At 61.1% G+C, this 13,248-nt stretch overlaps 1 protein-coding gene across 6 annotated transcripts in view; it reads left to right on the top strand.

Annotated features, from left to right (window-relative positions):
• Positions 1–7,995, top strand: part of DCHS1 (dachsous cadherin-related 1) — an 87,387-nt gene extending 79,392 nt beyond the window's left edge. For all 6 annotated transcript variants that reach the window (XM_072851104.1, XM_072851105.1, XM_072851101.1 and 3 more), the window contains 4 exons: positions 465–595; positions 1,112–1,398; positions 2,261–2,399; positions 2,652–7,995. In XM_072851104.1, the coding sequence (XP_072707205.1) occupies positions 465–595; positions 1,112–1,398; positions 2,261–2,399; positions 2,652–5,266 (3,172 nt within the window). In that variant the 3' untranslated portion in view covers positions 5,267–7,995. The remainder of the gene's footprint in view (positions 1–464; positions 596–1,111; positions 1,399–2,260; positions 2,400–2,651) is intronic.
• The last annotated feature ends 5,253 nt before the right edge of the window (positions 7,996–13,248 follow it).

The following is a 13,248-nucleotide window of genomic DNA, read 5'->3' as shown; positions in this document are numbered from 1 at the left end:
GCATCCACTACCTCCCCTTGCAAAAGCCTCCAACCATGCATGCATCTTTTGTCCCATGTGCCCATGCCAGGGCTGTGCATGAATCCACTGCCCACTACATGCTCCAAACACTTGTGCCCACATTCACTGGCTGCTCGTATGTTCCAGGTGCTGGACACAAACCCACTGCCCTCCAGACATGCCCCTCAGATGTGCATCCATCTGCTGCCCTGCCCCACCATACTCTCAATGTACACACATCCACTGCCCCACACATGCACTCCAGATGCTCTACACATATCCATTGCCCCAGACACTCCAGATGCTGTGCGCAATTCCATTACCACATGTACACACTCCAACCCTGTGCACACATGCAGTACCCCCCTGACATGTTCCAGATGCTGTGCATGCATGCATTGTTACCTCACAAATATGGCCACATGTCTGTTAACCTTGTGCTGTGCCCTTGTGCTTGCCTACAGTTTGGTGGTAACAGCAATGGACAGAGGGACGCCGCCTCTTGTGGGCTCTGCCACGCTGACCGTTGTGGTGATGGACATCAATGACAATAGCCCCACCATCCCGTTTCCCTGGGAGGTGCGGGTCCCAGAGAGTAAGTGCAGCTCAGTCCCATGAGGTAATGCGTCACCAATGGCAAGAGCTGAGGCGTGACGGACACCTGTGGGTCAGGGAGAAGCCTCCAGAGAGGCCTGTCAATTCCCTTGCCAAGGGCTGGCTTGTGCTGACCCACTGGCTGAGCTCCTCCTGAGCTCTTCAGCACTGCCCCATCTGTGACAGCCTGGGGCTGGGGGTTGTACAGACCCTATGCTGCAGCTCTGTCCTGAGGGAACAAGCTGAATTCCCAACTCATCCCTGGCCCCTGCCCGCACTGTAGGCTCTCTGGCTGCACACACCTGCCCTGCCTGCTCTCTGCCCTCGCCCTGTGTGCCCTGTGCCTGTGCCAGCCTTGACCTGCCCTGCCTAGCTCCTTCAAGACCTTCCCCTTCACCCCTAGCATCTTCCCCTTGTCCCCGGTGCTCAGGTTCTGGACTGAGCTGGTTTCCCACCACATGAGCCAGGTCTTCTCCGAGGAGATGGGGCTGCTTGCTCATGCCTTGCCTCTCCACAGACACGCTGCTGGGCACCCAGATAGCCCAGCTGACCGGAAATGATGTGGATTCAGGCCCCACGCTCTCCTACACACTCATGCTGGATGGTGATGCCGTGGGCACATTCAGTGTGCTACGGTATGGGGGACGCATTGCCCTGACAGGGCCACTGGACTACGAACAGCGCAGCCACTACATCCTCACCCTGCGTGCCTCTGACACCCGCCATGAGACCGAGGCCAACCTCACCATCGTTGTGGAGGATGTGAATGACAATGCACCGACTTTCAGCCAGGGCTTCTATCAGGTACTGTGCACACAGGTGTGCCAGGCAGTGTGGGCCATCCTGCACAAGCCCCTCTGCTGCTCCTGCCTGGCTCACCTGGCCTTACAAGGCACAGAGACCCCCTTGAGGATGGGTCTGAGCCCATCCTGGCCCCTCTCTTCCTGGGCTCCCATCCACATCCTGACACCCTTTGTGCTGTCATTGTGGTGTGGACAGGAAGCTGAAACCAGGCACGTAGCACTGGGATCAGCAACTGCGGGCCTGCATAGCTGCATGCTGGAATAGGTGGGAACAGTGGGAAGGCTAGAAGTGGTGGGAGATGGGTCACAACCTGGACAAGTGTTTCTGGCGAGACCTGGCCTGGGGCCCCATAGGCAGATCACTGGATGAAAGCTGACTCGTGCAATGTGCTGCATCTCTGGACCAGAGAGATGCAAGAAGCTGGAAAGCCACAGAAATGCTTGAAAGTTGTGAGCACAGACCAATGGAACTGTCTACCTGCTGTTTGGCACACCAAAAAGACAAGAGCTGTTTTGATTTGTGTAAAATACCTTTTGTGGAGAAAATATCAGCTATTAAGAGTTCTTCAGAACAGCAGAGCAAAGTAGAGAAAAGGATTGGGAACCGGATGCTGAAGCTGGTTGGGAGTCACACTAACAAGGCTAGGAGCTGTGCACGTGGGCCAGGCCCCCTCAGTGTGCCAGCCGTGGCCCTGGTGCAGAGGTGGGGAAGGCCCTGGCCAGCAATGAGCTGGGCTACCTTGGCTATTGCTGCCCTGGCCAGCCTCATACCTTCTCCCAGCCCTGCTGGCTAGCTACAGGCAAGGGGGAACAGGTGCCTGCATGGGGGACCCGGCACTGACTGGGGCTTCCTCCTCTTCCAGGTGACATTGCCGGAGCACACGCCTGCAGGCAGCATCGTTCTCACCGTAAGCGCAACCGACCCAGACTCGGGGAGCAACGGGGATGTCACCTTCCACCTGGCCATGCCCAGCCCTGATATCGCCATCGACCCCAGCAATGGTGCGTGGGGCTGGCTGCTGTGCAGGGCCCATCTTGTGGGTTGCTCTGACAGTGCCTGCAGAGGCAGGTGCCCCCATGCTGGCCCAGGCTCAGCCCCTCACCAGGTCGCTGTCTGGGGTGGCCAGTGAGGCAGACATGGTGGTGTGGCCATCGAGCACTCCCACCGCAGCATGCTGGATGCCTGTTCCTCCAGCAAATAACCCTAACACTCTTCCCGGCCCCCATGCTGACTCTGGCTTTGTGCCCTCACAGGGACCCTCTTCACCATCCGGCAAGTGGAATTCAATGCCAGCCAGCCCACCCTGGACCTGGTGGTGGAGGCCCGCGACTGTGGCTCTCCCAGCCTCTCATCCTGGGCCACAGTGCAGCTCCAGGTGCTGGATGTGAATGACCACAGCCCCAGCTTCCAGGTGTCACGCTACAATGCCAGCGTCCCTGAGGACCTACGCCCAGGAACCACCGTGCTGACACTAGAGGCAGGTGACGCCGATCTCTCCCGGGAGAATGCTGGCTTCGACTACACCATCGTCAGTGGCAATGGCGGCAATGCCTTCCAGGTGGAGAGCCGGGTGGCCTGGGCCGGGGGGCATCTCCGCATGCAGGGTGCCTTGGTGCTTGTGGAGCCTTTAGACTTTGAGGCCATCCCAGTCTACAACCTCACTGTGGCGGCCTCGGACCGGGGCCTGCCACAGCGCAGCACCACGGTGCCTGTGCTCATCACCGTGCGGGATGTCAATGACAACCCACCCGTGTTCACCCGAGCCGAGTACCGCACAGCGGTGAGTGAGAGCGCACCCCCTGGCACGGAGCTGCTGCGCGTGGTGGCCCACGATGCTGACTCAGGGCCCCGCGGCCACGTTCACTACACCATCAGCTCAGGTGACCAGCATGGGCTCTTCCAGCTTCACGAGAGCACGGGGGCCCTGTGCCTGGCACGGCCCCTGGACCGGGAGACCCAGGCACTGCACGCACTCGTGGTGCAGGCCACAGATGTGCCAGGCGGGCACTTTGCACTGGTACCTGTAACCATTGAGGTGAAGGACGTCAACGATAACAAGCCGTACTTCCCGGTGGAGGTCCTGAGTGCCAGCATGCGGGAGAACCTGCCTCCTGGCACACTGGTCACCACACTGCGTGCCATTGACGCAGACACTGGTGTCTTTGGGGAACTGCGGTACACAGTGCTGGAGCAGCCAGTGGGGGAGCCCAGCATGGCGGAGGGCCGGGATGCCTTCTCCGTCAACAGCAGCTCTGGGGAGCTGCGCTCCCGACTTACCTTTGACTACGAACGAGCCAAAGCCTTCCAGCTCCTAGTCAGGGCCACTGATGCTGGCAACGCCTCTGCCACGGTGACCGTGCGGGTGCTGGTGACAGGGGAGGACGAATATGATCCCATCTTCCTGAGCCCCTCCTTCAACTTCGAGGTCCCTGAGGGCGCCCGCAAAGGGCAGAGCATTGGGCGGGTGCTGGCAACAGATGAGGACGAGGGGGCTGACGGCGTCGTACTGTACTCCCTGGCAAAGCCCTCACCGTACTTTGCCATCAACCAAACCACAGGCACCATCTACCTGCGTGTGGACAGTCAGCCCCAGGCCGGGGCCGGGCGTGCCAAGAGGGAGCCACGCGAAATGAGCCTGGAGGTGCAGGCGCGCAGCCCCCTGCCTGCCTCCCGTTCAGCCTCTGCGCAGGTCACCATCGACGTCACACACACCTCCTTTGGCCTTGCTCCGGACCTCAACCTGCTGCTGGTGGCCGTGGCTGCCTCGCTGGGGGTTGTGGTGGTGCTGGCCGCCGTGGCCATTGTGCTGGCACTGGTCCGCTCTCGTCACCGCCGGGGCCGCGAGAAGCCAGAGGGGGATGGGCCGCTGGGCCGCGTGCAGAGCGGCTCCCTGCAGAAGCTTGGCCGCGAGGAGCCGGCGCTTCCCGGGAGTGAGCACATTTACCACCAGGCCCTGCCGGGGTATGGCGGTGAGCCGGCAGGGCCCTACACGCGGGGCGGCTCGCTGGACCCCTCGCACTCCAGCGGCCGAGGCTCTGCCGAAGCCGCTGAGGACGATGAGATCCGGATGATCAACGAGTACCCGCGCGTGGCCAGCATCACATCCTCCATGCAGGAGCACATCTCTGCCCGCGGCCCTGACTCCGGCATCCAGCAAGATGCCGACCAGCTCTCCGACATCTCCTGCGAGCCAGCTGCCCTGGAGAGCGCCCAGTGGTTCAAGAGCAAGAAGGGCTCCGGGCTGCTGCTGCCAGGGCCTCCCCCGCAGCTGTACCGCGAGGATGGGGGAGGCAGCGCCTTCCTCGGCGTGCGCTGTGGCCTCAGCGTCTCCTCCCAGCCCCAGGACTATGCCTTCCCGGAAGACGGCAAGCCCTCTGTGGAGGGCTCGCTCACCGCCATCGTGGCCAGTGATGAGGAGCTCCGCGGCAGCTACAACTGGGATTACCTGCTGAACTGGTGCCCCCAGTTCCAGCCGCTGGCCAGCGTCTTCACAGAGATTGCCCGCCTCAAGGATGAGAGCTCCCTGCGCAAGCCCTTCCCGACCAAGCCCAAGGCAGAGCCCAAGCCCCGCATCGACCCCCCACCCCTCATCACCTCAGTGGCCCACCCGGGTGCCAAGTCTGTGCCCCCCAAGCCACCGGCGGGCAGGACCTTCCCCCACCCATCATCCCTGCGCCGCTCACCCATCAGCCATGAGGGCTCCATCTCGTCCTCAGCCATGTCACCCAGCTTCTCCCCCTCGCTGTCCCCGCTGGCCGCCCGCTCCCCCGTGGTCTCGCCCTTTGGGATCTCACAGGGGCCTTCTGCCTCCGCCATCAGTGCCGAGCACTCGCTGGAGCCCCCCGAGGAGGCCGAGCTCAGGATTTAGACCTGGGCCCGTGGACTCCTCTGCCCCACCCCGCAGCCGTGGGGTCAGGAGCGGGGCCAAGACCAGGGCTGCTCTGCATGGGTGCTAATCCTGCTCTCCCAGCACCTTGCCTGGCCCAGGGCCCCCATGGGCTGTGGGTTCCTGTGTCCTTTGGGGCTGCTGGCTCCTGTCACTCCCCATGGTCTGGCAGATTCAGTGCTGGTTTTGATGCCCTATGGACTGCTGATCCTACTGCCAGCACCCCAGGGCGATGGTTCCTTGTACTGCTCATGGTGTCTCAGATCAGCGCCTGGCAGGATGGTGCTTCATGGTACTCTGTGCTCTGAGAGAGGCTGGGAGCAGACGGGTGCTCCCTGCCCTGCTGGGCTGGGGTACTGCAGACTGCAGACCCTGCCCTTCCCTGGCCACTTACGCAAGCCACGCAGCAGCCTGGGTGCAGCAGGACACTGAGCCATCCCCGCTGGCCCCTTCCCCACAGGAGCTCACAGGGCTGGGGAGGAATGCTACCAGGGCAGAGATGCACTGCTCAGCAGGCACAACTACAGCAGCCTGCCAGTCTGCCCATGCTGCCTGCGGGGACGGGGATGGCTGAACCTGCTTCCTGACAGTGAGAGAAGACCCATCCCAGGCCACGCTGGAGTGGGAGGAGAAGGCAGTGCCCGCTTTCTGCTTGCATATCCATGGCTGGTGGGGGGAAAGGAGATCCTTTGGGGTCTCTTGAGCCCTTCCACCTCCCACCACTGCATGTGAGCCTTTTAAGGGATCTCCTTCCCAGATCTGCTGGAGAGCCCTGTTCCTTGGGGCCTGGGCTGGGAGGCGGGTGCCCTGCTCAGCATGGGAGCCCCATTCCTGGAGAAGCTGCTCCCCGGGCCAGGTACCTGTCTGGGCTGCGGGCTGGCTGGGGCACTGGACATGGACACTGCCCAGGCACCAGGCAGGCTGTGCGGTGGGGCTGGCAGGAGCAGCAGCTTGAGAGCTGCAGCAGAGCTGTCCCCGAGACAGCCTGGCCCCAGGAAAGGGAGCAATGTGGCTGCTCAGTGACACAAGCCAGTGACCTCCTCCCGCTCCATCTGCCCCCCAGGCCTAGTGGCCAGCCTGCAGCTGCAGGGGAGCAGGTGGGAGGGGGTGCCCCAAGAAGCCACATGGCTTGAAGCTGGCATGGTGGCAGCCACCATGTTATCTTACAGCCACTGGGTGGGACACTGGGCAGCTGGCCTCCCCCAGGGCCCTGCAGTGCAACATGCTCACCAGGACAGTGTGGGCCACCAGGGACACCTCCAAAATGTGGGTAGGTGCCAGAACCCCCATCCCCTGGGCCCCAGCCCTCTGTGCAGGGGCTGCTCTGCACCACGCCATGCTCATGCCATGTTGTTAGCATGGGATAGAGCCACACTTCAATGGGGCTGGTCCCCATCCTCACTCCAGCACCACTCACACAGCCGGCCTCGCAGCTGGTGTCATGCTCACACTGGGGACAGCCCCCACCCAGTGCTCGCCCTGCAGCCCATGGCTGCTCATGGTGGAGCAGGCACACATCGCATGGCCCTGTGCCCTGGGAGTGCAGTCCTAGGGCCTGCCACTGCGGCCCTGGATGCTCATGGTTGCTGTGACCCACACACAGACATGGGTGCAGAGTGAGGGCCAGGAACAGGGCACGTGGAGCACCGTGGCAGCCACAAATATACAGTCAGCCTGGGCATGAGCATGTTTGTGGTGTCAGGGAGGACACCCAGCCATCTGAGAAGGGGGTCTGGGGGAATTTCCTTCCTATCGCACTTTTCCTAGACCCACTCTGTAGCCTCAGCCCAAAGCATGTCAGCACCATGGCTGCAACCCTAGCCCCAAATGTTTTATCACAGCAGCCAAAACCCGTCACTTTTGCCCACTTCCTCCCCATTTCCCACTAAGAACCATCTCTGACTGCAGCCCGATCTCCGTCATTGTCTCAGCCCTAAACCTCCCCCTTTGTGCCACAGGTCCCAGCCCAGCCTGCACTGTGGGTGTCCCCATGCTGCAGGCACAGCGCTGCACCCTGGTCCCTACAATGCACACGGGAGTGGGTCCCTGGTGCCGGCAGCCCTGGTAGCTGTCCTGGGCACAGGGCAGCAACACAGGACAGGGATCTGCAGCAGCGATGGGGATCTGCAGCAGGCACCAAGGGGGCTGCAAGGCCATGCCTGCGCTGCCTGAGAACCACAGAGGACCCAAGGCAGCTCTGGGAGGGGAGGATGGGTTCTGCCTCACTCAACACAGGGACAGCCCATGGAGGCTCTTGGGGCGGGCACCCCTTGTCCCTTCTCTCCTGTCCTGCTCATGGGCTGTCCTGCTCATGGGCACTGTGGGGAGCACGCCAAGGGTGCCGTGTGCTCCCTGAGCCCTGCGCAGGCCAGGGTGGCCAAGCAGCCCTGCTCCTCCCTGCATGTTTGGGACAGGGGACACGGCTGCACGCCACATAGAAGGGCACTTTGGTCGGGGGGGGGGGGGGGGGGGACACACAGCCATGGGCTGCCGAGCCCAGCCAGGAGCCAAGCCTCCAGTTATTTATTTTTACACATTGTACTACAATTCCTGTTTTCTACTTTGTTTGTACCTTTTGTATCGTGTCTCGCTGAGCTGCATGTATTGGGCGCTGCTCATCGGCCTGCACACTGGGCCGTTCCAGCACAGCCTGGACCCAAGTGCCAACTTCTCAAAGAAATGCCTTAATAAACCACACTTGTTTGTACAGAGATGGACATCATCACTGCTGCTCTGGGCTTGCATTGTGCTGGCACCATGGCCCCGCTGGGTGCTGGGGAGAAGCACCAGCAGGGGTGGCAGGCAGGAGACAGGCCTGAGGCATGGTGGGGCTCAGCACGTGGCTTGGCTGCTGGCAACGTGCCATGGGCCACAGGCACCCGGGTAGGACCTGTACCCTGCACTTGGCTCTGGGCAGCTCCTTGGGTGGGAGAGCTGGGACTAGCTTGGGCGTGTGGGCTGTGCTGTGGCCGCTTCTGGCCCCTGGGGCAGACACTGTCAGCTCCACACAGCCCTGCTGCCTGGCCACAGCTGCCTGCCTCCTGGCCTTAGCAATAGGTCAGGCCAGCACATGAGGTGCAGGTATTTCAGCCTGAGCACAGCACTGTGGGCCTGGCCTGGGTGCCCCTGACTCCTGCAGTGGCACATGGCGTGGCTGCACATGTCCTGGCACCGCTGCACATGCAGCCCTGGCTTGGCTGTTGCCCTGGCCAGGCCACCGGCACCCATGTGCATGACTACATCATGCAAGTCCCTTCTATGAGAGGCTGCTGATCCAGCAGGTGAGGCTGCCCCAGTGCCATGGCCCCAGGTCTAACCAGTAGTGAGTTTGAGCATGTCTTCCCAACAGGCACACACACAAACACAGGTGTACGAGACACATCTACATGTGTGTACACAGCTGGCCATACAGGGCAACACAGATAGACACAAACAGCACCAACAGCCTCATCCTGCTCCCCTCACTGGCTGATGAAGCTCTCCAGCTGATGGAGCTGATGAAGCTGATGGAGCTCTCCAGTAGCTGGGCTTGGACACACAGTCTGCCCAGTAGGTGCCCCCAGATTCCCAGTCTCCCCAGTTGCTGACACCTAGGCGTCTGAGTCCCTGAGGCCACAGTCCCACTCCAGCTGCTACAGACCCACCCTCCCCCCCCCCCTTTACAGACACCAACACATGCAGAGACACACACTGTGGATCCCTGTGGTAAGTGGGCTTAGAAAATCAGTCTACCCAGTAGGCTTGCCTTTGGATCTCTGCACCTCCTGTTGCCTAACACACAGGCACAGACACAGAGAGGAACACAAGTGGTTCTCAGTTGATCTCCAGACCCTATGCTTTCTCTGGCAGTTGGCTAGGACTCCCCCGATCCCTCCGGCAGCCTTCTCCCCTGTGGTGTCCCCCCCACACACACACACACATGCTCTCGCTCCCCTACCTCCCAGGCCGCTTCACCTACTCACTGCCTAGTCCGGATTGCTATTTGCTAGAGATGGCACACTCACTCATGCACCTATACTCACTCTCTCCGGTTGCTGGCACCATGGGCACACTGGCCCTGTGACCTGTGATACGACTCCACACACATCTGACACACGCACATGCACACAGAATAGAGTCCCCCTGACCCAAGAAAATAGTTAGAAATTGAGTTTAAAACAACAGGACAGGCTGCTCAGTCATCAGATGCAGGACATGGCCAGACAAATGTATTGACCATCAATCCATTTACATGTGGCCAGCCACTTTTATCCCTTTTTCCCTGTTTTCTGATTTTTTGTTCCTCCCCAAACCACCTTGATCCCTCTCTTTCCTCACCTTTTAGTTCCTCTGCTAAACATCCCATAAGTCATCTTGCGCAATCCTAAAATGCTTTGCATTTTGCCTCTCATAACGTGTCTCATACTCCCAGGCAGTGCCCCTTCGGACTGTGGCATGACTGGGAGAGCAGCTCCCATTCACTCTTTCTGATGGGTGCTACCCTCAGACCATGGGGTTGACCATGAGCCAGTGACAGCCTGGGCAGAGCTGGGGAAGGGTGTCCCCTTCTCTGACTGGGTTATTGGGGTTCCCCTGCCTGCCACTGTTTCTCTGTGCTACTTTAACACATAACCTAACACCTTCCAGCTCCCTGACCGGTAGCAATGGCAATGCCAGTGCATGCCAGGCATGCTCACTGCTCTGTGGCTGAGACTAAGGGGGTCTTTGGCCAGCAGGAAGGACCTTGATGTTACTGTTCTCCCCTGGCATTGCCTGACCTCGGGTAATCCTGACTGTCCAGAGGAGGGGGCACACATGCCTCCATCTGCAGGAACAGTACACAAGCATACCAGGGGCGAGCAGAGCTTCACCCAAGACACCTTGGCAGCTTCACTGGATGTGCAGGCTCTCTTGTCCCCTGCCTGCTGCAGACCAGCTAGTCAGACTAGCAGCAGATGCTTGTTAGAGTAATTAGCTCTGTCAGGGCAACCTAATCCTTGCTGGCCAGACAGATCCAGGAAATAATCTCCTGCAAATCTCATCCCACTTAAAGTCCTGCCCAAAGCTGTAACCAGCTGGACAGCTGGGTGGGCTGCAGCTCTCTGGCAGCGCACACTGCCCAGCACCCCAGGCCCCCAGCCAACGTGCGTCAAGGCTGAGCAGTGGCAAGTCCCTCCAGGCTGCAGCTGTAGCTGCTGGGTCGGTGCCACACAGGCTGGGGCGGCTGGCTGGGTCTGGGGCAGCAGGGAACCAGGAATGGGAAGGTGGGCCACCCCGTATGTGGTGAGGGTTGGGACACGGGAAGGGCTGTGTGCCCAGGTACAGGACGAGGAAGCAGCAAGGGCTGCATAGCTGGGAGCGCAGTGCAGCAGATTAGGAACAGCCAGATGTGGCCTGGGTGCAGGGACTGCACTCTGCCCTGCAGCTGCTTATTCTGGTGCCGTCAGGGCCCCACACACCTCCCTGCACATCCCAAGTCTTTGTTTCCTCACGTGGTCCTGGGAAGGGGCAGCACCCAGGGCCACCTCCAGCTGGACAGACCCATGCTTCAGCACCACCCTCGCACATAGGACAGGTGACTCCCAGCCTGGATAGGCAGCTACCTCCGCGTGGTTCAGGAGCCTTCCTGTGGCACAGCAGAAAGCTCTTCCCACCAACGAGGCTGGGGGGATGGGGCTTGGCTGGGTGTGAGGGGATGCTGGGCTGTTCCCTCTAAACCTTCTCTGCTGCACTGGGCCCCGTGTCCCCTGGCCCCCAACCCACCATGCCCGGCCCTTTCCCTTGTGTTCCCTGGCCACTGTTTCCCCACACACAGCTCCCCTGCTCGCCGCCCCAGCCCTGCAGGGTGCAACTGCACAGCTTCAGGCAGGCAACCAGCTCCAGCTGCTGCAAACCACACAGCACCGCATGTGTGGAAACTCTACATGTGCTTCCAATTGCAGGGACCAGAAGTGCCCTAGGGCTTCACGCAGACACTCACGCTATGGGCAGCACCCACAGAGGAGTGGTGGTGTCCCACGAGGAATGGGGATGGAGCAGTGGGTTCCTAGAATACACAAGAACTAGCCTCAAGGTGGCAGGGGAAGTACCTTGGAGGCCAGACAGGGGCTTGGGTGAGCCTGAGGAATGTCGGCTGAGGTCCCAGCATCAATGGGATGCTGAATGGGGTTCTGTGATCCGGAAAGAGACTCATACTGGGTCTCCTGGCTGCCTCCCTTCACCCAAAGGGTGCAGGGCCAAAGGTCTGCAGCAGACACTGCCCGCCTGGGCAAGTGGCATCTCTACCTCTCAGCTGCACACATGGCGCAGCTGGAAAAGCACTGCCTGCGCAGCAGGGCTAAAAGCAGGAAGGAGAACAGCGGGACTGCTACAGCCCTGGCCTTTCCTAGGAAAGGACCTTCACCTACCCTGCAACAATCTAAGCATCAGCTCACTTCTTTAGTGATGCCTCGTGCTGCTACTGAGGCAAGAGAGATCCTCTGGGCCTCTCTTCCCCTGGCAGCTGCTGCTCCGGACAGCCACAGTGCAGCTCTGGAGTGGGAGACATAGCAGCCAGGGACAGGCAGGTGGTTTTCCCATTGTCCGTCTCTTCCTGGCTTGGACTCTGCTCTGCAGAAGCAGGAAAGCAACTGGGAACTGCTGGAGCCACGGTATGCAGCATGTCTGTGCATGTGACCACGGCTGGGACAAGGACCAGGCTAGCTGAGCCAAACTGGCCCAGGGCAGATGGGGTCACGGCACCCTCTGCCTCACCAGCCACCTCCAGAACACCCCCTCCAGTACTGCCCTTGGGCTCACGGGCAGGGGGACAAGCTCCATGGTGTCTGAGGCATCATTTCCAGAGCTGCCTTGCAAAAATTGCTTGAACCTTCCACAACCCTGAGATCTGCAAGTATCATAATACCACTTTTGTGATCCTAATTAGGAGAGCTCCTAGTGTGGGAACGAATATCTAAGAGAACAAGCACAGGAAGCAGAGAGCTGCAGCTCAGCAGCTGTGGGAGCCAAGTGGCTGCCTGTGACAGTGCCAGCTGGACAGCAGGCTGCACTAGTCGCTGGGTGGCGCAGCATGGACATGACTCCTGCTGCATGGCCCATCACCACCCTGCAGCCCACTCCCACAACCAAGCAAGGACATGTGCTCATAGTCCCCTGAGCCTCCCCCGCACCCCTGTCCCCCCGTGCTCCTGACTGACCAAGACACCCAGTGCCCACAGCTTCCCCACGTCCCTGCACACAGCCCATGTGAACGCCAGCAGGGCCAGGCAAGGGCAGCCTTGGACATGCAGGGTATGCAGACATGCTCTGCCACCAACTCCATGCCTCCTAGCTCTTGCTGGACTCACTGGTGATACCCAGCCTTCTGCGCACAGAGGACAACCTGGGCACTCACACGCTGGGCTGCAGCCTGCTCATACAGCTTGCTGCCCCACGCCCTGGGGTAGGCACAGAGGAGCAGGCCCCAACGGGAGCTCAGACCTTCAAGTCACTTCCCTGCGGCCACCCCTCGGAGCACGGTTCCAGCAAGGTGCCAGCTTCACGGAACGGGGACCTCCAGCCCTACGCTCTCTGTGCGGGCCCTGCTGCTCCTGAGCACCCCTCCCTTGCAGAAGCTGCTTCACCCAGCAAACATCCCATCCCTGGTAGGGGTGCTGGGCAGGACCCCTGCCCCTCCCCAGCTGGCCCCCAGCCTGGGCTCCTCAGCCCAGTCCCGCATGGGACCCCTGCCCCCCAGCCCAGGAGCCGCACGGGACCACCAGCCCTACATGGACTCCTGCCCCACCCAGCCCGCGACCCCTACATGGACCCTCGGCCCAGGGCAGCAGCCACGGCTGCATCTCCTGCCCGGGCCATCCCACCGTGCTGCTGCACCCCGGGCTGCTGCGGTAACGGCTCCGCGACGCTCTGGCAGGCGTCCGGGAGAGGGAGGGGAAGATCGGGGCGGGGCAGCACGGACCAGACCGCGCCGGGAGGCGGCCGGTGCC

The sequence above is a fragment of the Ciconia boyciana genome, chromosome 1 (genome assembly GCF_034638445.1).
Source record: "Ciconia boyciana chromosome 1, ASM3463844v1, whole genome shotgun sequence".
NCBI lineage: Eukaryota > Metazoa > Chordata > Aves > Ciconiiformes > Ciconiidae > Ciconia > Ciconia boyciana.
The sequence above is the reverse complement of the archived record's forward strand: the minus strand, read 5'-3'. Positions and strand labels throughout refer to the sequence as shown.